At 35.5% G+C, this 25,714-nt stretch overlaps 1 protein-coding gene across 2 annotated transcripts in view; it reads right to left on the bottom strand.

Annotated features, from left to right (window-relative positions):
- Positions 1-950: 950 nt before the first annotated feature.
- LOC136029859 (uncharacterized) overlaps positions 951-25,714 on the bottom strand; it is a 57,462-nt gene continuing 32,698 nt past the window's right edge. The window contains exons 2-6 of one of the 2 annotated variants that reach the window (XM_065708314.1): positions 19,502-19,586; positions 19,104-19,248; positions 11,800-11,990; positions 6,961-7,145; positions 951-5,765 (exon numbers count right to left, since the gene is read on the bottom strand). In XM_065708314.1, the coding sequence (XP_065564386.1) occupies positions 4,754-5,765; positions 6,961-7,145; positions 11,800-11,990; positions 19,104-19,248; positions 19,502-19,510 (1,542 nt within the window). In that variant the 5' untranslated portion in view covers positions 19,511-19,586 and the 3' untranslated portion in view covers positions 951-4,753. The remainder of the gene's footprint in view (positions 5,766-6,960; positions 7,146-11,799; positions 11,991-19,103; positions 19,249-19,501; positions 19,587-25,714) is intronic. The other variant, XM_065708315.1, reaches the window with a different exon arrangement.

Below are 25,714 nucleotides of genomic sequence, written 5' to 3'. Positions count from 1 at the left end.
TGTTAAAATATGCAAAAATATTTTTGCATTTATGAGTTTCTTGCTCTTTATGCAATTTCATGTCTTTTCATACTGCCCCTGTTGAAAGACATTTGATTATTGAAGCTATTCCGATTTTTAACAACTATATGTCCTAAGCTTCCAACTCTTGGTTTGCTTTTTATAGGTTTTTATAGGTTTTTTGAATTCTTGTAATCCCTTGCAAAATGGAAAATCATCATTTGTAATAATTGAAAATTTTCGCCTTTAGGGCCTTCCTACTGACATTATATAACTGTTTGCGTTGAAACCTGTAAGTTTAATGACTTAGCGAGTTGATTTTATCTTACAAAAATCAAACTAATTCTAAAATTTTCAGGCATTTCTCTAGTTTGAATTAAAACATTAAAATTATTGCTCAGGCGCCGTCAGTATTTATGCAGTTTACACATTAAATTTAGCGATTGTGAACTGAAATTAGAAAAATTTTCGACATTTTTTCATTTCTTGAAAAGACATTATACTTATAAGAAAAGAAATTTGGTAAAAATGTTGCTGATTGCAAGCAACAACTGCTTCTATATACTGGTTGATATATCGGTGAGGCCTTCTCCAGTCATAACACGGCTTGTGAACTTCGCACACATGGGTCTGACCAGGGAGACCAAGTTGGTTGGGATGCTAAAGCGAAGAAGGATGTGGCAGACCTCCAAATGAGGTCGAACGCTTATTCAAAGCGTACGGAGAATGATAGATACTGCAGTCAAGTTCAAGATATATTTCCATGATTTGACAGGCAGTAAACATCTGACCGAGTTTCGATCTTTTTGGTGGGAAATCCACAAGACCTTCTGGAATGATCACTGACCATATTGCACGGATGCGCCCAAGCATGATTCTTATCATTATTTTATACATATGTCTTATGTGCCAACTAGCTTAGAAAAAGACTTAAAAGTTAAATAATCATAAAACGTAATAGATGGGTTTATTCCGTGATTTAAACAAAAAATTCAGACAATTTCACAAAACATGGGGGAAAATTGAAACTTCTCAATGATATCACAGATTTGAGATAGTCTGTTGAACCACATAAACTATTAAATGAAGTACACTCAAAGATAAATGTCATCACTAGTAAAATCCAGTAAAAAATAATAAAAGCGACACACGACCAATAAAATATTAAACTTCAAAGGCACAGATAGCAGGCATAATAACCAACATAGTTTAGTTGTGAAAAACAAGCTGACAGTGATATTACAGACAATTTCAAAACCATTGCGGCACGGGGGAGAGAGTGGGGCAAATGGGTTTAAATTCTAACATAATAAAGGATTTTAAAAATCCTTCTTTACTTAAAAAAAATCACACAAAAATATGTCAATAAAGCTTATGTAGCCGCTAAATTAAATAGATGGACAAGTTACGAATTTAGGAGCGATCATAAGGGTTTTGAATAAAAGTAGGTATGCAATTTAAAACGCCCAAAAAGCGGACTTATACGTCAAAACATGGACATTTTACTGAGTTTCCTAACTTGTCACAATGGATTTTTTTTAATATATTGCGTCTGGACAACAGTAAACACAGTAATGAAACTACTTTTCGGAGTTTCCAACTGCCGGAGCGGTACTACGCCATTACCAGTACGGAGATGTCACAATCCACGCTCGCATTTGATTAATGGGATATATTTTGATTTGTGAATAACTAAAAAACACTTCTTAGTAAGAAAATCAAAATCTTCTATCAAGACGCTTATTGTAGCAAATAATGTGGCTAACAAAATTCTCACAAGCCTTACAAAGAAAAAAAATAAAACAAGATAATCCTTCTTGGTAAACATTGGATGTAAAAACGATTCTTAGTTAACATAAAAAAAGCATTTGTATGGAATATCAACACAAAATTAAGAAGAATATATAGAATGAAGCATTAGAAAATTTTCCAGGGGGGATGTGTCAATCACTTGGAAAAGAAAGTGCATTATGTTCGGGTGTTCGTGCATTCTACCATCATGATTTGGGTGGATTTCATTACAACCCTCTGTAGAGGACAACATCGCGCCCTCTTAATTGGGTACTAAATTCCGTACTTAATTGCGACATTGCGTACTAGCATTTTAAATTGCATCCGTAGATCTCCTATGCTCCAATAGTTGTGATTTTTTGGGTATGTATCTCTACCCTTCTTTTACCATAAAAAAAAACAAAGAAAAAACAGCTTAGCACAGCAGTAACCAAAATTATGCCGTCATTTTTATCTAGAAGTCGGGGACTTTCATTCCAAGAATAAATTTTACACGACAGTTTAATATCAATTTTTTTCTTTTTTTTATATTACAATTTTTCACATAAATTTTTTAATATATAATTTTTTTTGCGTCAATATTCAATTATTTTTTTGAACAGTAGAGTTTTTTTTAAGAAAAAACTAAAATTCGGCAATAAACACTGAAAATTACTTTTTGCTTCGAGAAAAGCAGAAAAGCTGAGCAACATAATGGAAACCAAAACAAACTTAAAACACGTACTCGCACCTCAAAGATCGCAGCCTATGATTAATGTGCCAAATGTGGTCCACGGACTATAGTCTGGAAGTCCGCTTTAGTGTCTAATTTCTTTTTTATGCCAAAAAAATATCTCGTTTTTAGTTGCTTTTAGCTTTATTTATATTTAAACTTGTTGTCGATTGTACTTGAAAATAAAATTTAATTCCAGGTTCACCCCATTTCCCGACGGGATGACAACCCAACTACTCAAAATATGTCAAACCAAGATTTGTTAGATTGGTGAAGATAGGCTGGTTTGATTTTACTTCCGATGAGAATTCACTGGAATACTGAAAGCTCTAAATTTGGCAGTAGCTTGAACTTGCAGGAGCAATACAAGATATTTTCATTGGCTGGGCTCAAGAAATATGTTCCCTCTGAAAAAAACCATTTTGTGACATGGCTGTAGTTGTAAAAGGGAAACAATACACCAGATTCATTAGTTTCAGATCTATCCATTCACTCAGCTAGAATTATGATATTACTAAGACCTTTTCTTTGAGAAAACAAGAAAGTTAAAAAAAACTGTCCTTTTCTTCAACAAACTTTTTGTCTAAAAAACATGATGCACCAAAGGGCCATGAAACGGAGATCAGCACCACTGGTTTGGACCTTAAGGTTCTAGGGCTGCCTTACTTACTTTTTTTTTACTTTTTATACCCCAAACTTCAAAAATCCAATTCAGTAGAGGGATAGAACTGAGCCTCAGCTATGAAACGATAGCCAAATTTTATCTTTTGTTAATATGTTAAAAGCACAAGACAAAAAAAAACAAAAAAAAAAAAAAAAAAAAAAAAAAAAAAAAAAAAAAAAAAAAAAAAAAACAGCAAAACTTGCACAGAGAACAAGCACGTCAATGAGTAAATAACTTGAAAAGTAGTAAACTGCTCTATTCACATTCATCTTAGAATTCACATCCTACAATACGTGGCTGTTGGCTTGGAAGGAGAAATAAATGCAGTCACCATATCACCTCATTTCATTCAGCTGATAGAAAAGCTTATTGAATACCCTATCCTTGTATGTTACATCAGATAAGTAAATTAGTGATTAGTGCTATGTATGAGATAAATATTGCCCTAGATATGATAGGAAGTTGGATTAGTTGTTAACTCGATGCGGAATACGAGGCTAAGCAGGGTTGCGCCCTAGGAAACACAAAGGCAATGAAACTCGCCTAGACTTAGATTACACAGATGTTTTGGGAGTTTAGATAAAAAATATTAGAGAAACGAATGAATTTTTGTAGGTTTTAAGAGTTTAGAGTGCAAGAATAGATCTGGAAATAAGAAGCTAAAATCGCTTGGACTAGGAATAAATGAGTGCTAAGAGCAGATGTTAGGTAACGAGAAAATCGATCAATTGAATGACCTCACTTCCCTCGGTAACATTAAAGACGATGGATGCAACTACAATGCAAAAAGTAGGATAAACAAAGTCATGGGTGTTTTTTCACAATTGAAGAAAATAGGAATTAAAAATTAGTTAAGACTGCAAACTAAGATTAGAATCTTGGAACCGTGGTAATGACTGTGATCAACTATTGCTCTGAAGCGTCATTGCTTTGAGAGGTTGAGGATGATTTATCAAATTATTGTTCGATTCATTGTCTAGAGCTATAAAAAAAAAGTTAGGATGGTCAGGCCATGTTTTTCGAACAAAAGATGACAAATAGCCACATATTGTGCTTTTCACGTCCATCAGAGGCAAAAAAAACATAAGTCATCCACAAATTGCCTGGGAAGGGGCCATAACGAAGTTAAAGGAAATTCACACTTCAAAGGATGGGGCAAATTACACTTTTGATGCATATGATAAAGGGAAAACATGAGAAGATATTGGTCAAAATAAAACTCATTTGTAGGTGTACTTAAAATAGCAAAACTCTTCTTTCATTGGACGGAGAGAAAGCCAGAAATTTTTACTTGGTAAATTTACTTTTTTATGTCAGAGCTTAGTTGCTTACTTGATTTTGAGGATTTTTTAGGGCTGTAATCAGTTTTCTCGAATACACCTGCGAATACAATATTCTCTAAAAATAGAAAAGACTTTGGGTAAAATAGATTAGAAATATGTTTCTTTTCCGGTCTTGCCCAAATAAAAAAGGAAAAAAAAATTCCTGTTCTGAGTCAAATGGGTACTTATGCTTATATAATTCAACGCGTAAGTTACTTGATTTAGAGAATTTTTCAGGGCTACAATCCCAGGAAAACTTGATACCTATGCAAAGGCAAAAAACATGAGCAAGATAATGGCAGTTAAAACAAAGCCCATATACATACTGACTCGGGGCTCACATATCGATTTCACAGTGTAGATTTCATCCCACACGGATGAATCTGTTTCGGGTGTATTTAAAGAAAGCAATACTCTTTGACTGGATCCAAAAGATAGGCTGAACTCACACTTTGTAGAGTTCACACACGTTTCAATTGGAGCAGTTACTTTGTACACAATTCTATCAATAGTGAATCTAGCACTCATCGGAGCATCATATCGTTCGTTGTCACTAGAAAAAATGAAATAATAATAATCGTCTTCTTGAACTGTGAATGAGACCGTATTTGAAGTTGGCTCGATTGGCTCCATACATTTTGGGTCAGAGTTGAGGAGCATATATTCAACAAATCCAGAGCACTTGAGCATAGCTTCCTCACTGCTTGAAAAAGAGGATCCTTCTTCAGAGTTGGAGTCAAGATTCCTGGTGAAATTTATGCCACCGTGGTCTTGAGCCATGCCATCATGGCGTTCCCTCCACTTCTTCGAAAACTCATTTGGGTCTTCGAATTCTCCCGAATTTTCTAGAAAAGCTTCCGTTCCCTCTTCCGAACTATCTTCAAGTCTGGGTATGTCAATGGTGCGCTCCAAGACACGACGTTTTTCCCTATGATTTTCCCCATTCAAAGAATACCATAACTTACTATTTGCCCCACTTTCATGATCTTTACTTTGTACTTTTTTGTAAATATTGTTGACTTCACTTAATAACGCCTCCTTAACGATACCAAATGTATTGATGGTAGAAGACTGAGAGTCTGCTCTTGATCCATTTTGCTCTGACAGTTCTTCTGATTGAACGGTTACGTTTAATCTGGGACTAAACTTTCTTGCCTCTCTTACCGCAACGGCTTCTTCAGATGAGTCATTATCCTCAGTGGATTCTTCACCAACATAGGCACAATATTGCAAATTCTGTCGACCACGAATAACGAGCAGAGTTGTTCCATATCGCCTATAAGTAAAAAATTTCAAATCACTAAAACATAAAGTAATAAATCAAACATTTTAGGAAATTTATGAGACTTGAAGCTCAAGGTAGTTTCTGATGGTAGACCATAAACATCCTGAAGCGACTCTTAGAGCTGTTGTCAGGTTATTACTCCAGCAATTGACACATGCATGTACTTACAGAGCTAGGACATCAAGACCTTTTATCAGCAATTTATAGAATAGAATTTTATTTGAATATTTTTTATCACAGCATGGTAGCCAATATTTTAAATATATATATATATATATATATATATATATATATATATATATATATATATATATATATATATATATATATATATATATATATATATTCCTGAATTTCTTGGTGCTTATTACACAAATTATGATTTTACTCGCCTGGAGCTGATAACACCTGCCAAGGTGACAGTAGAAAAGGAATAATTACTTTGGCTTAGAAACTACCACACAGGTAAAAACAGATATATACAGAAAAAAAGATGAAACGCCAAAATCATACTTCAACAAAAGTTCTTGAATTAGAAATGTAATCTTCCATAGCAGGAGACGCCATCCCAAAATTGTGTGATTCTTTTTTTAAGTTTCGATTTTGAACACTTTTGGGAGCAATACCTGTTATGCGTGTCAGATGAGGGATCTCCCTCCCAAAATGCTAGTGATTATTAAATTTTTCAAAATATTTCAATATGTTCAGTTGACTTAGCTGATTTGTTTGTTATTTTGTTCCCCCCCCCCAGGTATTCGTGACTGGCTCTCATAACCTAATAAAATGCTAACATAATTTCGCATCAGGTTTTTAACGTTCTAAACTTTTGCCCAGGAGAGACTCAACTAAAAAGACTCCTCTCCTAAACGTAATTAGACAATGTAGCCGTGTCAGGTCAGAGATCTTCCTCCCAAAAAGATAGTGATTATCACATTTTTCAAAATATCTCGACACGTCCAGATAACTTAGCTGATTTGTTTGTTATTTTGATACCCCCCCCCCAGGTATTCGTGACTGGCTCTCATAACCAATAAAATGCAAACGTAATTTCGAATCAGATTTTTAACGTTCTAAACTTTTACCCAGGAGAGGCTCAACTGAAAACACTCCTCTCCTAAACATAAGCAGAACATGTAGCCAAAATTTTAAGGAATATGAGGTGAATGAATGGAAGGTTTGAACTTACCCACTGCAGGATGAAACTGTAATTTTGGAGCCTTTCAGGAGATAAAAGCCCCAATATTCTTTGGTGTCGTCGGTTATAGTGAAATGGCGCAGCATAGAGACCTGATGCATGTCCACCTCACGTTCAGGCTTCGAGTCAATAAGATAGGCACTATATGAGGAAGCGTTTACCTCTAATACTTGTTTCTGCAATTAAACAAAATTAAATTATTAGAATAAAGAAATTTTGTATAATATTTGAAGTTAATTTTGTATGCATAACAGATAAATTCTGTCTAATATAAATATTATTTATAATAGATTTTTGGTACACAATACATGACAGAGACATAATTTAACATTTAATTACAATAAATAATAGAGTCAAACACAAAACGAGCAGATATTAACAAGATTAGGGCTCACAACCGCTTTGCCTTCTCAAAGCCAGAATATAATTTGCACTTGACTGAAAAAAAATACAAATGAAAGTGCATTGTCAGTTTAATATACACATGCTTATATTTATTCCATAAAATAATAATAACCTTTAATTTATTAAAGTAATAAAAGTGAAAACACTAGCTCTTTTTCAGTAGAGTGCTAATTATATTGAAGCCTCGAGAAGGCATAGGGGTTTGTGAGCCCTAATCATGTTAATTTTTGCTCGTTTTGAGTTTTGTTATTTCTTGTAATATCTGTTCGTTTGGGGCTTCATTTATTTATTAATGCCGATTCGTGGTAGTGTTGCGCATGGTAGATTATTTGATTCTATTTTTGCCTATTTTTGATTTAATGGAGTTCTTTATATTTCCTTGAAAACTTATTTTGAGGAAAATATTTTTTTAATTAATTTCTGTTCTATTTGTGCTTTAACCCCTTTTGACGCCTTTTCATCTTAATACTCCAAACCTTACAAGTTGTTGAAACTGAAGCAGTAGTTTGAGCAGTTTAGTAGCAGTAGTAGAATTAATAAAAGTAGTAGTGGTAATAGTGTTAGTAGTTACATGCATATATTACCTTTTGATCAATTGATCGTCCCCTTTAAGTATTCTCTGAAAGTTCCAACTTAATACCTTCATACGCTTAGCCTTAAATGTACTAGTATCATAGTAGTAGTGGTAGTAGTAGGAACAGTACTAGCAGTAATAGCACATAATTAGTAGTAGTACCAACAGTAGTAGCAGCAGCATTAATAGCAGTGGTAGCACGTACATTTTGCCTTTTGGTCAATTGGATATCCACCCATGATACCCTAGAAATTTCCTTTTGATGCGATAAGCCGTTCCAAAATATAGCTGATAGCCCATATTAGCAATCTGTATGCACATAATATACTTTAGTTTAGTTCAACTTTTCCCTCAATATTTTTTCAGATGTTTATTTCAATATCCTCAACCTTAGTAGTACCTACTACAGAGTAGTAGGTACTCTGTAGTGGGTACTTTCTGGTTAATTGATCATCTCCCTTATCATTTCCTGAAAATGCAAACTTGATATACTCACTCATTCCTGAGTTACACTATTTTGACAACCCCTACACACATAACATGCTTTGATTTAGTTCAACACTCCCATCAACATTTCTTAAAAGACTCAACTTAATGCCTTCTGTACTTGGGACCTTTTGTACTTGAGAGTAGTTGTCAAACATGCATACCTTTTCTCAATAATATATACTATATATAAACAATAACCAAATTGCCTAACTTACAGCCCTTGCCTTGAGGCCTGAGAGGGGTTGACATCCCCAAACGCAAAATTACTGAGCTTTCAACAATGCTGACAAAAATAGATGTCTCAAAACTTTGTTTGGATTTTTTTTTTCGGAAGAAATGATGGGCATGGGGGGGGCCTGGTTGCTCTCAAATGACTTTGACTCTTAAACGAGCATTATAGCTTCTAATTTAAGATCAAATGAGCCCCATCTGAAGTTTATACGACGGCCCATTCCATAAGAACCTAATATGCCCTCAAGGCACAACTCTGGGGGGTTGTGCCAACCCTGAAGGCGATGTTATATGTTCTTTGGACAATTCTGCTTTAAAATGGATATCTCACAATTTCAATCAGATGCGTTTCATGAAAAGAGGAGTAGTTAGGGGGGGGAGGCTAGTTGACCTGCATCACTTTTAACTCTTGAAATGGAAATAAAACTTCCAAGTTTCAACTAAATGAGCCACCTCTAACGTATACAACCATCCGTTCCATAAAAACTTCAAATGCCCAGGGGGGTATAACTTACAACCCTCGCCCCCAGGCTCTGATGGTTTGTAACAACCCAAAAAGTCTTGTTATATGATCTTTGGACTATTTTGAACAGAATGGCTATCTCAAAATTTCTATTGGATACATTTTGGGAAAACAAAACTTGTCGGGGAGGGGGGGGGGGGGGTAGTGGTCCTCTGATTACTTTGACTCTCAAAAGGGAACTAAAACTTCTGCTTAACAATCCAATGAGACCCTTAGAAGTATACACGACCACCCATTCTATAAAAACCTTATTTAGCCCCAGGGCATAACTTACAACCCATGCTCTGAGGGTTGTGGGGTGGCTGTCATCCTCAAAGACATTATTTCTGGACCCTTCAACTACGCTGAACATAATTGTTATCTCAAAATTTTTATTGGATATGTTTTGGGAAATGATGGGCGTGGAGTGAGGGGGTTGGTTACTCTCGAATCACTTCGAGCTCTTAAAAAGGGCACTATAACTTCCAATTTTAAAACAAATAAGCTGCATCAAAATTTTATACCATCGGACATCCCATAAAAACCTTATATACCCCCAGGGAGTAATTTACAACACTTTCCCCATGACTCTGGGGGGTGGTGCTAACCCTAGAGGCATTGTCATATATTCTTTCGACTATTTTGAACAAAATGGCTATCTCACAATTTCAATCAGATGCGGTTGGTGAAAACAGGGGTAGCCGGAGGGGGGGGGGCTAGTTGCCATCCATCACTTTTAACTATTGATTAAATAAGGCACTAGCCCCTTCCTATCCCAATCGAATGAGCCCTTTTTTGAAGTTTCTAGCGCTATTGCGCTGCCTATGGTACAGACCATGTAACTGAAGCTATCCATTTGATGGATTTCCTCGCTGCCAAACAGCACCTTTTCACCTTCATTTATTCCTAGTCGAAGGGTCCTAACATTAATCTTCAAACATATTCTTGCTCCCCGAGCTCTCAAAACCTCTAAAATTCACTCATTTTGCAAACATTTTTTTTTGGGACGACCAAATTGTCTGAATAATCTAAGTCTAGGAGAGGTTTTACCTTCACACTTGATTCCAAATTTGGCCATAGCCATTGCTATATTCCTTAGGACAAGGTCCATCAAAATAGAACATTTAAACGGGGATAGGACACAACCCTCCTGATTCAAGTTACTAACCTCACTTCATGCATAAACCGGGTCTAGGCGTTTGCTCTCTCCCGGGAAATTCCCTCCCCCCCATGGGAACTTCCTCCCCGGAATATTCCTCTTCATATTCCTCCTTGATGATTCCGGATGTTCATTAGAAGGGACATTGAAATTTCTACTTACCTGTTTAAGTAAGAAGCAATGGTACAGCTTTGGCATAAGAGAGCCGTGTCTTTTTTCTGTATGCGATTAACTTTGTTTCTTGTTTTACTTTTGCTGTTTTTCTTTTGTATTTACTCCACTTAACCTCTGTTTTGTGAAATGGGTGATATTGTTATTATTATAAACAGCAATCTTTGCTTCGCATATTTTATTATGACACTATACGCTAATTGAGGGGCCCTTAAATGCTGCATAAGAAATAAAACATTATTTAAGGACAATATTTTATAGGTAATTGGACTTATATCTGCAACTTTCTCAAAGATACCGGAGCTAATATACCTCTCGGCTCTTTACCTATTTGACAAGATTGCACATGTTTCGTGGGAAAGTTTAAGACAGGTAGGAAATAAATATTTAACACCCGGTAAAAAAAAAAAAAAAAATCGTATATTGGCTTCTTCAATTTACACATCTATGTAAGACTATAGTTTTTGGCACGATTTATTGTGTATATTTTAAATAAACTAAGAACGAACAAACGTTACTTTTTTTTAAAACTAAATTTTTCAAATAGAAGTAAAGACTGAAGATTAAAAATAAAACTAATAAAACTTATCGCATTGCAGTTTGCCCAGCTTATATGTAGAAAATTAGCTCTATTAAAATGACTCATGTTATTTCCTCATATTTTTAGCATATTATATAAATAGCACTAGCACTTGACAATTATAATTGTCAAGGCCATATACAGGGGGAGGGGTAACCTCCCCCCGAAATTTTTGTCGAAAATCTTGTATGTTACGTAAAAATGTTGCAAAAATACATATAAACAAATTTTTTATGCGTCATTAAAGCTTTTTTTTTATAAGCACCTCCCCCCCCCAGGAAAAAAAATATAAAACCATATAAATTAGTATTTTATTTTCTGGGGGTACTCAGGGGATGTTTAGCGCTTAAGAAAGTATCCAGTTTTTAGGGTAGGCTTTGTGTTTTTCAGTGAGGTGTTAATTTTCAGAATCCTATGGATATTGGTAAACATCTCGAGTCGCTTTATTTCAGCAAGACTTCTAGATATATAATGCGTAATCTGCAAAGCAATAACTTTCATTTGTTAAACTTTAACTTCGCTCTTTACTTCCGTAAGAAAAACTTCTACTAGATATACATAAAAAAAACCTCACAAAGTGATCTTAGTCTAACTTAGGCGATCAAACTGCTACTACTATGAGAGAGAAAGAGAGAGAGAAAGAGAGAGAGAGAGAGGGGAGGGTGGAAGGAAGAGAGGTTACAGAAGGAGCTGAGAAAAGCAATAGTGATGTAACTAACCTGACACCAAGCAGTTGAAATGTGTTTGTCCATAATTCTCATGTCAGATGCCGCTAATGGTATTTCCGATTCATAATAGGTTGCATATTTGGCATGCAAAGGTATTGATACACAGATTATAGGTAGAATTATGCCCAGTATACAACATCTTGCAAGCCGAAAGGACTTACCACACAGCTCTTTTTTCTCACCTGAAAAAGAAAAATTGCTTTTTAGAGAAATAGATGAATTACTGAAATGAACTGGGGGAAATTTCTTGTATCCCTGGTATTCCCAGGAGTTATATCAAATAACATGCCGAATAGACCTATAGATTAAAATAATCCTAAAATTGTACACTTCAGGCAGCAAATGCACTTTTTGGGATTTTCCTTCCCTGTCCTTCTTAAACCTCCAAATCTTAGCTTTAGGAGATAAGTGGTATTTAAGCACCGAATTACAGGGGATGGAGTTACCGACATTGTCTCACCGATGGCAGAGGCTCTTCCCTTAGGCTGCTATTTAAAACCTTGTTCTTAATTCTTCCGTGGTTCCATTCGGAGGGATCTAAAATTATTTCACGATCCATATCAGGTTCAACAAAATGATCTCACATCCTATTTACAAATGGCTAAAAGACTTTGCAGAAACACAACTTCATATGCATAAAGTATTTGGCAAGGGTAAAAAAATCTTAACCAAAATTAACTCGGCACCCACCCTCCTTTCCAAGGGGATAGAGGTGTTTCTTACATCGTGTTCAACAATATGATCTCGCATCCTATTTAGAATATGCTAAGAGATTCCGCAGAAACTCTTCTGCGATTAAACAATTCAAAAACCTTACATCGTGTTCAACAATATGATCTCGCATCCTATTTAGAATATGCTAAGAGATTTCGCAGAAACTCTTCTGGGATTAAAACAATTCAAAAACCTTAAAAAAGAAAACAAAAGTTTAAAGCTTAGTAAAAATCGTTGTTAGAAACCTAGCCTCAGTATGAAAAGACGTTAAATTACGTAAAGAGCAACAAACCGGTAATTGCAAAAATATTTGTATATATTTTAACAAGGGATTACAACAATTCAAAAACCTTAAAAAAAAAGTTTGAAGCTTAGTAGAAATCGTTGTTAGAAAAACATCGATACTGAATTTCTTTTCTTATAAGTATAAGTAATCTCTTTTAAGACACGAAAAAAAGTTGAAAAACTTTTTAAGTTCAGTTTAGAATCGCTAAAGATATTATGTAAACTGCAAAAAATAATCCTGCGCTCCCTTCATGAAAATTTTCTTCCCCCGTGACAAATTCCTCCAAGGAAAGTTCCCCCAACATATCCCCCTCTTCTCAACTTCTCCCCCCAACCTACAAACCCCCCTGAAAACGTCTGTACACTTCCCAATAAGCATTACTATATGTAAGCACTGGTCAAAGTTTGTAACTTGTAGCCCCTCCCACGGGGACTGTGGGGTAGTAAGTCGTCCCCAAAGACATAGTTATAAGGTTTTTTGACTACGCTGAATAAAATGGCTATCTCAGAATTTTGATCTGGTGACTTTGGGAAAATAATTAGCGTGGGAGGGGGCCTAGGTGCCCTCCAATTTTTGGTCACTTAAAAAGGGCACTAGAACTTTTCATTTCCGTTAGAATGAGCCCTCTCGCAAGATTCTAGGACCACTGGGTCGATACGATCACCCCTGGGAAAAAAAACAAAAAAACACGCATCCGTGATCTGCCTTCTGGCAAAAAATACAAAATTCCACATTTTTGTAGATAGGAGCTCGAAACTTCTACAATAGGGTTCTCTGATCCGCTGAATCTGATGGTGTGATGGTCGTTAAGATTCTATGACTTTTAGGGGTTGTTTTCCCCTATTTTCTAAAATAAGGCAAATTTTCTCAGGCTCGTAACTTTTGATGGGTAAGACTAAACTTGATTAAACTTATATATTTAAAATCAGCATTAAAATGCGATTCTTTTGATGTAGCTATTGATATCAAAAGAGTTTTGGTTACTATTGAGCCGGGTCGCTCTTTACTACAGTTCGTTACCACGAACTGTTTGATGATTCGATATTTTAGCAAGCGATTACAACAGTTCAAAACCTAAAATAAGAAAACCTTTTTGAATATAACCAGTTATATAATATCAGTAGGAAGGCCCAAAAAATGAAAATTTGCAATTATTATAAATGATGATTCTCTATTTTGACAAGGAATTACAACAATTCAAAAACCTTAAAAAAGAAAACCAGAATATTGAAGCTTAGTAGAAATCGTTGCTAGAAATTGGACTTGCTGTAAAAATCAAGTATCTGTGAAAACAGACAGTATGAAAAGACATTAAATTGCGGAAAGAGCAAAAAACTAGCAGTTGTAAAAATATTCGTAAATATTTTGACAAGGGATTATAATAATTCAAAACTTTAATAATCAAATATAATAATTCAGACTTGCTTTAAAAATCAAATGTCTTTGAAAAGACCCCAAAATGAAAAAGACAGCAAATTGTCTCAAATTTCCTGAGGTTAGAAGACAAACGACAAGGACAATCCATATATAGAAGCCTGCCGCGTGCCGGGGCCCGGCGGCAAATATATATAATTAACAATTTACTCCCTTGTGTAAGGTCAGATTTTAACCCTTTGATGGGTTAAAATCAGAAAAAAAAAGAAAAAAAAAGGTGAAAATATTTTGCTTCTTATGAGCTATTTTTATCTATTCTTTTCTTATATATTATTTTATTGGAGTTTATTTAATCTATTTAATTATTTTAGTCTATAAAGTCTATTTAGTTTTTGTGTTCTATGGTTTTTATTTTATTTGTATTTATTTGTTGTTTATTATTACTGTTTTTTCTCCATTTTGCTCTGAGTAAGTGTTTAGTTTCTCCTCCCCCTTGTTTACAGGTCAATGGGTCTTTGGGGGAATAATAAAATGTAATATTGTACGCATATTTTAGGATGAATAAATCTCATCTTATCTTCCACTGCACTAGACTGTTGTTATTAAGAACTTTGGGACGTCTTGAATTGTTCATAGATACCTAATTCTAGAAACGTCAGGAACACACCTTTTGTTTCACCAATTGAGGCAATAAACTGGCAATGTTACTGCTTATCAACAGCTTAATGCGCAATAATTATTACCCAAGTACTAAAAAGTAATGACTTTGTAGATAAGGTGATACTTTTCCTCCTTTTACATACAGCGTTGTAAACAGGAGTACTGAGTTGAATACAAAATTTGACTTCTATCCAGATTTGTCCGTGATTGTCAGCTTTTGTTGGATTCCACTGGCCCACGTGACTAAAATCCTTTGGCAAAATTAGCCCAATTTGGCTAGATTAAGCTAATTTCCATTGTTTCATAGACTAAACTTTTTCTTATTTTTTTTTTACCAGATTAGAGCGGTTTTTATTAATTTAATAATCCAAGTTCCATTTTTTCCATCAAAGCCTGGTAGCACTTGAGCTGCGAGTCGGTTTCGTGTAGTCGGGGTCGCTAGAGGCTTCTAAGTAAGAGGTGGTAACAAAGGTACCACTAGCCAAGATACTCAGGGATGGAGGGGCGGAGGATTGATTGGCTGGTTAATTTTACCAACAACTTAATTTATTTGTTATACAAATAATCATTTTTTTATTTTCGTTTTAACCAGCCCCTTTTCAAATGTGAGCCAACTATAATAGATTTCTGCCCGTATGACTGACACATATAACGGCTAAAACATATTTAATAAAGGCATAATTGATGCAACACGCTTTTATGTTACAAATAATATCTAGAAAAGGATAAAACACGACTTATCTTCTCGTAGTACAAGATTTCATACCAAAGACCCAAGATATTTTTATGTCCATCAATATTTTTAATATTTTTTCGTCAAATAAAACTACACATGACACTGTAAATCATTTTTTAATCAAGTAGCTCCTTTTTCGGCAAACAGGTGAGTCCACATCAAGGAAGCTTGGAACCACTCTTGAAATCCTTTGCAAATAAATTATTGTATTTTAAAGATAATTCACAAATTTATTTTAAATATTCCTCCGCCCCCAAAACCAATCCTTATATACATGTCTAGAATAAGGTAAGTGGTATTCCGCGTAGTTCAGTGATGATCTATTTTTGCGGCTCGTCATCTCGTAGCCCATTGGTTTCAAAATTAGCCCTCACTGGGATAGGTTTAACATCATTGGCACTTATAATTTATTGCTATGTCTCTTCGTTTTATCTGTAAATATACTCAACTAAAAATTTAATGGTTTGTCCCCTTTTTTTTCTATTGTTTAAAATACCTTCCAAATAACTGTTAAACCAAAGGTTTTGATTGAAGTTTTGATAAGTAATATAGTTTTTGGCTTTAATCAAAGTTTTGTCCCACCTAAATGTCATTTCTTTGAAAAAACGTTTTGCATCTATATCTGATAAAGCGTGTGCAATGAGGGCTTTACCCTTCCTCTAAATCTAAAAAGTATATATGATTCCCTCTGGTCTCCTTTATTTTTCACATAATCAGCCTTATTGGTGCTGTTTCTTTTCATTTTATCTCTGTCCCCGTTCAAAATTCAAATCCTTTAAAATAAATTCCTGCATGTATTGGACGAAACGGTACGAGATGTCTATACAGTAAATATTGCCTACAAAGGGGCAAAATACAATCTTATATCCTTCAATATTCTATTTTGTTTTTCCTCAAACAAAATTATGCATTATCAAGTGTTGTAAAATATTTAAATTAGATAAAAGTTTTTACAACTGAAAGTAAGGAGCAACAACAAAACTTCAAACGAACAGAAAGTATTCCTTACATGAGGGAGCTGCCCCTTCCTCAAACCTCGCTCCTTACGCTAAAGTCTTTAAGTCCTTCCAAAATATTTATTTTTCCAATTTTACGGCCCTGGTGTTTCAGGAGTCGTTCTTATAGAATTAGGACAAAAAGTCAAACTTTAGATTAGAAGGTGCGACATTGAGGAGGAAGAAGCCTTCTCATACAGGGATAATTTCTGGTAATTCGAAACTTTATTTTGAAGAAATCCAAATGTATTCATTTATTAATTTATGTATGTATTTATTTATTTATAAATATTTTTCTTACGGCTCCATATTCTTTTTTTTTAAATTGACACTCTGGGATTCTCCGGCCTGAAAAAAAGATTTCATGTGGGAATCTGTCATCGATAAACAGACAATAGGAAGTAATAATTAGTATTTATGACGCGTACAAAATTACACAAGATGACAAATGGCTCTAAACAGCTAAGGAAAAAGGCATGGAATAAGGAACAGCAACAATCACATTCAATTGCAAACGAAAAATGTGACAAAAAAACTAAAGAATAACAGGATAATTATGCTATTGCATAACTTAGATATTTCAGAAATTATAATTAAATAAAGTACAGAACGTGCTACTTTAGCGTCTGTGAAAGATAAATACGAAGGAGAAATTGAATTCACGACAGAATTTCCTAATTCAACTGAACTTGCTGATTTATCCCCCTATGACTTGAAACTAAAGTGTAAAACGGTGATTATGCCAATGCGTCTTTTAGACATTTTAGAGGGCATAGGTATTGGAACCTTCCTGGTTGTTACTGAATTATATCACAAAGCAATTAAAGAAAAATATGACGACTGGGAAACAGCTAGGAAAGAAGATTTATTTATGATATCATGTAAAATTACACATGATTTTGAATGAATCCGAACAACTAAAGTAAAAGGCATGGAAAGAAGTCGGAGGTAGTTATGAACGAAAAAGAAGCGCAAAGAAGATCTGCGGTTAGAAGACAGGTGACGACCAGCATCGCAACGAATACATCGAATCGTAAATGAAATCCGCGGTTAGAAGAGAAGCAACAATGAGAGTTACAACGAGTCCCAGAAGAGAACAAATGCTATAAAATGGTTGATACTCTGATGAAATAAAAAGAAGGAGGAATTGAATTTATGCCAGAATCACTTAACTCTATTGAAATTACTTATTTGACCTACAAGACTTAAAATTAAAGAATAACGAATATATATACTCCCTATAAACGAGCAACTGTGTATTTATTCATTTATTTATGTATAATTTTTCTTGAAAACGATGTACGTAAACAATTTTCTTTAAAACAAGGTCTAGTTCACAGAAAAATAAGAGGTGGTGATCTCCACCTATGAACAGCCAGGGCCATTTATGAGGGCCAGAGGTCCAAGCTGCGGACCTTAGCGGATGCAATGGCAACAAAAAGTCGAGGAAGCATTCGTTTTGTTATCAGCATGCGCTGGCTTTTCTATATGATACAGGACGCATATGGAAGGGATCCTTAGGGTGACAGCCCTACCACCCTGCTCCATTAGTTTGAATGCCCATAATTATCAATGCAATCAGAGTTTGAAAATTAATAAGAGATGCGACTTAAGTTTTCCAACAAGCTAAGCTTCTTGGAGCAATCAACCATTAGCAGTGGTTTAAAAAAAAAAAAAAAATACAGTATATAGAATAATTTGGATTCTACCCTGAGAAAAAAAAAACACAATTAAACTCATTTTTAGCTTTATCTAGCAAATCACAAAGTTAAAACTTAAAGGAAATGATGGCTGCATTTCGTTTATTTTCATTCCCCAGCCTTTGCTCTATATGGGCTGAATATAGCCTCATTATTCGAAAGTCGAGTGTTACATGATTTAGTTTGTTTGTTGTTGTATATGTATGTACACGGCCTGAAAATTGGCTTTAAATATAGTCATTCATTCATTCATATAGTAGAAAATTTTTTACAAGAAATGCAAAATATACCCATTTAAAAAAAGAGCATAGCCTATGTTTTGCGTACTCGAATTTCCCAAACGATTTTATAATCAATAGAAATGGTTAAAAAAAAACACCACAATCCAAATTAAGAAAATCTAAATTGAGCTTATTAAAATTTTCTAGTTATTATGCACAACACTGCACTTTCATCGGCCCTGACAGTTTTCAGCTGGATTCGTATTCAACCCGGTACACCATCCCTCTTTTATTTGTTTCTCATGCTCTTAGCGGCAATGGAACATTACTCAAGACTTAAAAAAGTGATATAAATTGCATCTATTAGCCCATCAACTTTAGCCAGATCTCCCCAAGGGCCTCTCATATATTAATAAACTAATCATAAACACGTACCCCCTCCAAGGAAAATTTTTGCGGACACTCCTACTGTAAACAGAGCTGATAAATGTTGTCAAGTCACATAATTTATTCCACAGAAGATTATGTTGGGAGGGTATATTATAGCCACGTAAATAATTCACTTTGAATTATCTCTTGCATTAAATAATTAATAAAAATGATGATTACCGTATGTTGAGCTTATGGGCGAGGAGGAGTAGTTTAATCGCACCCTTTCTTCAAATTCCTGAAGCTGCTCGTCTTCGCGTTTATGACTCATGTTGCCTCGTCGGACATTGAAACAAAAGTAAGCACTTATCCGTGAATTCCCACACTAAAACAAAAACAATTCTAAAGTTTTGGGACGGTCCAGAGATAACAATTTCAAATGCACTCTTTTCTCATGGCAACAAACAAGAACGCAAATTTGTCTCTATAGGCCAAAAATAAAAGAACCGGTTTCCCCAAGGTTCTTGATTAACAATATTACCGTTGTTTTTTGTTTTTTGTTTTGGTTTTTATTTAATTGCGCAAAAAAAAACAACATCAGAAAAATAAGATCACATTAAAAGTTGACATATACATACCATCACCATGTCCCGAGAACTAGAGATCAATCCCAGGATTGAGGATCACCGCCGCGTATCCCAAAAACCGTTGATATGTCCCAAACTAAAAAAGAGTTCAGTTCTTTAAAGCTTGTCTTACACATAACTAAAGCGTAACATTTGAAAGTCAAAACTTCCTTACTGAGAAAATTTAATTCCGGGACTTTTTTAAACTGTGATTATACTCAGTTGAAAATAAGGTCGTGATGTAGTCCAAAGTATCGATGACTATTTTTTACATGATGAAGGGGGTCACATTTTATGACTAATAGGTAATTTTTGCAGATTGTTTTACGGAGCGAGATCGTGATTTATGTACGTACAGTCGCGGTAAAGTCGGATGGCCGCAGCATAGACTTGACTTTTATTGAGCCACCTGAAAACATTACGATACAAACACATATTTCGCATGCATTGTCCAGCATACATAGTATCTATGACAATAACAAAATAATACTGACTGTTTTCAATATTGACATATTGGAAGAATTTTCTTGTTATCAATTAAGCATAAAAAGATGGCATGCAAGTTAAAAGAATGGAGGAAAAAACAGAGAAAAATCACATCTGAAAAACTTGAAAGTTGTTTTAAAAAGTGATGAAGCTAAACAATTTTCAAATTTGAAAATACAGCAATAAATATAGCTGAAATGGCTTTTCAATCAAGTTGGATTAATAATAATACCAGGCCCAACCCATTGAATATCATCTTCTGATATGAAATTCAATAGAAATAAAATAGCCTTCTAACTTAGGTTAATTAAATTAAAATTAGTTATACGAGCATGTTAAAATCCGCTTAATAGAACTAAATTTGAAAAACTGAAGGATTCGTTTACTATCCTTGCTGAAGCACGTTGAACCGTTAGAGTAGCATTAATAGTTAGCCTACCTTCTATCAGGGCCGTATCCAGATTTTTTTTTTTGGGGGGGGGAGGGTACACAAAAACGTAAATAACGCATAATTTTTTTTTATATTCAATCTTGTAACGTTTTTCGAGTCAGACAAACATTTCGGGAGGGGGATCCAAACTCCCTATCCCCCTGGATACGGCCTTGCCTTCTATAATTAAACCTGATAAAGGCACGTACGTACTAGCACGGAGATTGTACGATGGGGAGAATAGTCGCATTCTTAGGGAAGGAGGGGGCGTGGCTTACAGCCCCTTTACCCTCTCTTCCCGAATCCTCTAGAGGTTTCCGATCTTTCCTTTAATTCATTTTATTTTCCGTACCATTTCCTTAATTTTTTACGTTTTTTGAAGTTTTACACTCCCCTCCAACAAGTTCCCGTGCACAAGCCTGAACGGGAACAACCCAGATTTACTAAGCAAGCGTAAACGCAGAACTGTACTAGGAGGGGCAGTGGATGAACGTCTTGAAACAGCAAGGAGGGGCACATTGTGGGAAAATAAAAGGAATTACAGAATTCCTCTGGAAAAGTAAACTTTCAAATTAACGGATCATGTTTCCTTTATCTACTTTTTTTTATAGCATCTATCAAAATGCCTAGTGTATAGATTTGTGCAGAGAAGTTTAATTAACTGATAAGAGACTTGACTTTTGACAAGGAGGTGGGGCCACGTGTCTGTTTGGTTGAAAGCGATAAGGGGGTCATTTGTCGACAGAAATCAATTTATGCCAGATTTAACTAAGTCCTCGTGGGAAACACAATGCCGAGGAGAAAATGATAGCTTTCCAATTTAAGATCCTAATTGAGAAAAATGGGTGTCTGATCTGAGGAGCGAAAAGGGTGAGATTTTGAAGGAAATATGACCGCAAATGTTCGTAGTCAGAGAAAAAAAAAACGCTGAGAGAATAAAATGACTGATTAATGCAGTACGGGTTAAAATCAAGAAGTTAAGCACATAGGCGAATAGTGTATACCAGATTTTTTTTAAGGAAAACACTAAAAAGCCCTGGAAATCGTTTCAATGGTGACTTTTGATTAATGTGATGCAAAATGCGTTGTTCTCTCTCTCTCTCTCTCTCTCAGAAATCATGTACACCCGGTGGCGTGAGCTAAGCTTGACGGAACTGGGCCAAGCGTTTTGGAGGCTGTGTCAGGCGTGGTAGGCCTGTGTGGCACACATGACATTCTGAGATGTACAGCGGGTGGCGGGAAGTCAGTGCGTCCTCGGTGATGCAATTAAGCAGGATCTGATCTAACACACTCCTCTTTAGATAACATGAAATGTTTAATTACATATTGACTAAATTATTTTCATATATTACATACCAGAATGATGCCAGAGTAATAACAATAAAGGCTGCATTTGCATATTTCTCCTTTTTTAGACTATAAGCGTATTAATTAATAACTGACAACATAAGGCACATGTTTTCGAGAGCCTCAATCGCTTTTTCTCCCATGTCACAAACTAGGGTATTTCCTAGAGGTTGGTTCCACTACCCTTTTCTGGTTTTTGACGTCTCTGGGGAAAATCTACCAATCTTACAGCCACAGGTGGATGTTGCAATGATGTTACATTTTATGTGGTATCTATTAAAGCAACACAAAATGATTTAAACAACCAAACAACATGCTATGCCCGCAAAGAGCTTATGTTAATTGCTCACGTCTCCAGAGAAAACCATTTCTAGAGATTAAAACTCGATACTAGACTAAAATCCGCGTAGCGATAAAGTACTCGGTTAAGCGCGGAAAAGGTATTTGTTTTTCTTCACAAATGAACAATGAAAATTCTCAAAGCAAAAGTTTTGTTAGGTCTAAACTATCTTGTCTCACGACTAGGGGATCGAATTTTGTCTCTCAGGTATAGTTTGGACAAGGAAGGGGGCAAGGCCATTTCAAGTTTCTTAAGCCCCTCTGCTTTCTGGCACATACACAGGTGTGGCTCAAAATCCAGATTTTCGCTTTTTGTGTTTCAGGGACTAAATTCTAAGTTGCTTTTCCTCTCTTAAAAATGCCCATATCGTTTGTATTCTACTACTACTACTACTAATAACTCACTGCAGCACCAAGCCGCCTGAGGCCAACACAGCTACGCACGCTCCTCCTCCAACCTAATCTATTTAAAGCCTCCCTCTTTACACCCTCCCAGGAAGTTCCCATTTCCTTTAAATCCTTATTTATGACATCCTCCCAACCCAGACAAGGACGACCTGCTTTCCGTGTAGCCCCAGACGGTTGGCCAAAAAGGACAATCTTCGGTAATCTGTTATCCTTCATCCGTAGAACGTGGCCTAGCCATCTCAACCTTTCTTTCATTATAGCCCCAGAAAGCGGGATTGAACCACACTTTTCGTACAACCTACTGTTTGAAATACGGTCAGTCAGCCGGGTACCCAGAACAATCCGTAGGCAATTTCTCTGGAAAACATCTAGTAAATTTTCATCTGCTTTTCGGAGTGTCCATGCTTCAGAGCCATATTTGACCACTATCATCACTGTAGCTTCCAATATTCTAATCTTGGTTTGTAGGCTTATCTTTCTATTCTTCCAAACTTTTTTTTAACTGTGAAAAAACACCCTGAGCTTTAGCTATTCTACTTTTAACATCTTCACTGCTCCCACCATCTTTACTAATAATACTACCAAGGTAACTGAAGCTCCCAACCTGATCAATCTTTTCGTTACCTAAGGTCACCTGTTCATCTTCACTTATTCCTAGCCTTAGTGACTTAGTCTTCTTAACATTAATTTTCAAGTCTATTTTAGCACCCTGAACTCGTAAAACCTCTAAAAATTCATTCATTTTGCTCACACTTTTATGTAATATGCTTAAATCATCAGCATAATCTAAGTCCAGGAGCGTTCTTCCTCCCCATTTGATTCCATGGTCTCCAATTGCCTTTCCTGTGCTCCTTAAGACGAAGTCCATCAAAATGATCCATATAAAGGGGGATAGAACACAACCCTGCTTAACTCCTGATTTAATACGTCAATTTTTTCACGAGAAACTAAAATCCCTTATAATAAATTGTTACTTTTTTCATGAGACACTAAAACCCCTTATAATAAATTGTCACTTTTTTTTACGAGAAACTGATATCCCTTCAAACCAGACTTTGTTCTACACTTAAATACTGAATATCGAATGTGGTTATCTTATGAAGAGAGGGGAATGGGAATTATTCGCCAGATCTTCTTTGAAATCCAGGACAAGGCAAGATCTGGCCTGGGTTCCAGGTCTAGACACAGGGTGACAATAAATAGCGTAAGCTCATTTAGCGAACGCTAGAAGACCATACGCACAAAATATTTTAAAACGCAAAATTTCTGCCATTGAAAGTGCCCATTTCCGAAAGTTACATGACGTGGGTAGATATTCCACCTAAAGTCCTGATGCACCGTTTAGTAAAATTTTATATCTTGAGCCTTCTACAGCAGGCTCCCCCAGAAAAAGTGAGTATCCCCGTCCAAGGAGATGGGAAATCCAGCACTACAATGTCGATAACCGTTGTAATATGACGGAGTTGCGTAACAAATTGTTGTTTCCCTTCTTTTTAACTTCTAAAATCATAATTAAAAATTAGTTTGATGAAAAATTACTGGGTTTAAACATTTGAGCAACTGATCTTGATTTAAAAGGATGAATATTTACTTCATTAATTTTTTTGTGTTCAGTTAAAAATAAAAATAATAGAGAACCAAACACAGCAAAAGCTTTGCGAAACATAATCTTTTTATGTATTAACCTACATAAAAGCCGAGTGTAACAGAGTTGGACCTGGATCTGAATTTTGAAAATTTATTTATGATACAGAAGCCAGTGAAAATGCAAGGTTTTCGATGACTCGTTTGCTCGTTTTTTCGCGTTGTTTCTTCTTATTATTTCCATAATAAACATTTGTGAAAAGGTGCAAAAACCTGGTGGGTCACAAACCTGGAAAGGTCCATCATTCGAAAAAAAAGATGCCTACCCATGCTGGGGAGAGAGGTCTCTACTATTGCTTGGTGTATACACAAGTGCATTCTCGATTTTAATAACTGATTAATTAGCACACAAATGCTCTTAAACATTGGTCGGAAGGACTCCTCCCATCCTCCCAGAAAAACTGAAAGCTACGTGAAAAAATAAAACTGTTCAAAATTGTTTGTTGTAGTCATCACACAGTGTATTGATATCAAATCCTTCAAATCTAGAAGAGAGTCTCAGAACCACAGCTTAGATACCAGTACAGTTATGAAAACTCGGTTTATTTTTGGGAGAGAGTGCGCGGTAGCGATACTAGCGGCTGGAGACAGGAAACTGGCAGCTCAGCTTAGATAACCAATATTGGTATCTAAGCTGTATATGCAACAGAAAAAATTGCGTTCCCAATGGTGTTGTAGTACGATCTACTCGTCAGAGCGAGGGCTTGGAGGAGGTGCCAAGTTGAGATACCAAAAGCTTCTCATGGGCAAGATATGAGTTTTCATAACTGTATATTGGTATCTAAGCTGTGCTCAGAACCACTAGTACTATGCTGTTAATAGAAGCCTTTTCTCGTGACAAGTTGTGTTTTAGCGCCAAAATACGAACATAGTGCCAGTCGCAAATAACGAATAGAAGGCGAAGTTGCCTTATTTGACAGGCTAGTAAAAACTCTACGGCTAGTGAATCGCAAATACTGAGGGAAAAGGCAAGTTCTTCAAACCTTGACCAGCCTTTAATTATCTTAATCAATCTTATTTATAAACCTGTGTTAATAATTAATCTCAATTATTCTTTTTTTTTGCACCGTGTTCAAATAATATTCATTTCTTACAATAATGGAGAATAAGCTGAAGCAAACATTCAAAATTAGAGTTTTATTAATCCCATGACCATATTAATTTGAATTTAGAACCGAAAATTACTAGCCAGAAACACTTTCGACTAGCGGGTTGGATTTGCTTTCCATGTCTAGTGAATTTTCGTCTCCTCGCGAGTAACGGCCTAGCAGCTTTCCTCTATTCGACTAGAAATAGTTAAAGGAAAGCTAAGACGGCTTCGCTTTCCAGCTCGCAAAAAAAAAGTCCTTAAGCAAAACTTTGTTCAGAATGAGTTATTTATGACCAAACTATACACCATTATGTTTCACTCTAGCTTCATTCAACGTAAGCGATGATCAAACCATCAGTAGTCGTAGTATTTTCAACTTCAAAGTAACTAAACAAATTCACCACATAATCTATCTAGTGGCACATCTACCACAAACCCCAGAAGGTGATTTTGAACCATCTTCATATAGCCAAATGTACTT

The sequence above is a fragment of the Artemia franciscana genome, chromosome 8 (genome assembly GCF_032884065.1).
Source record: "Artemia franciscana chromosome 8, ASM3288406v1, whole genome shotgun sequence".
In the NCBI taxonomy this organism is placed as follows: Eukaryota; Metazoa; Arthropoda; class Branchiopoda; order Anostraca; family Artemiidae; genus Artemia; species Artemia franciscana.
The sequence above is the reverse complement of the archived record's forward strand: the minus strand, read 5'-3'. Positions and strand labels throughout refer to the sequence as shown.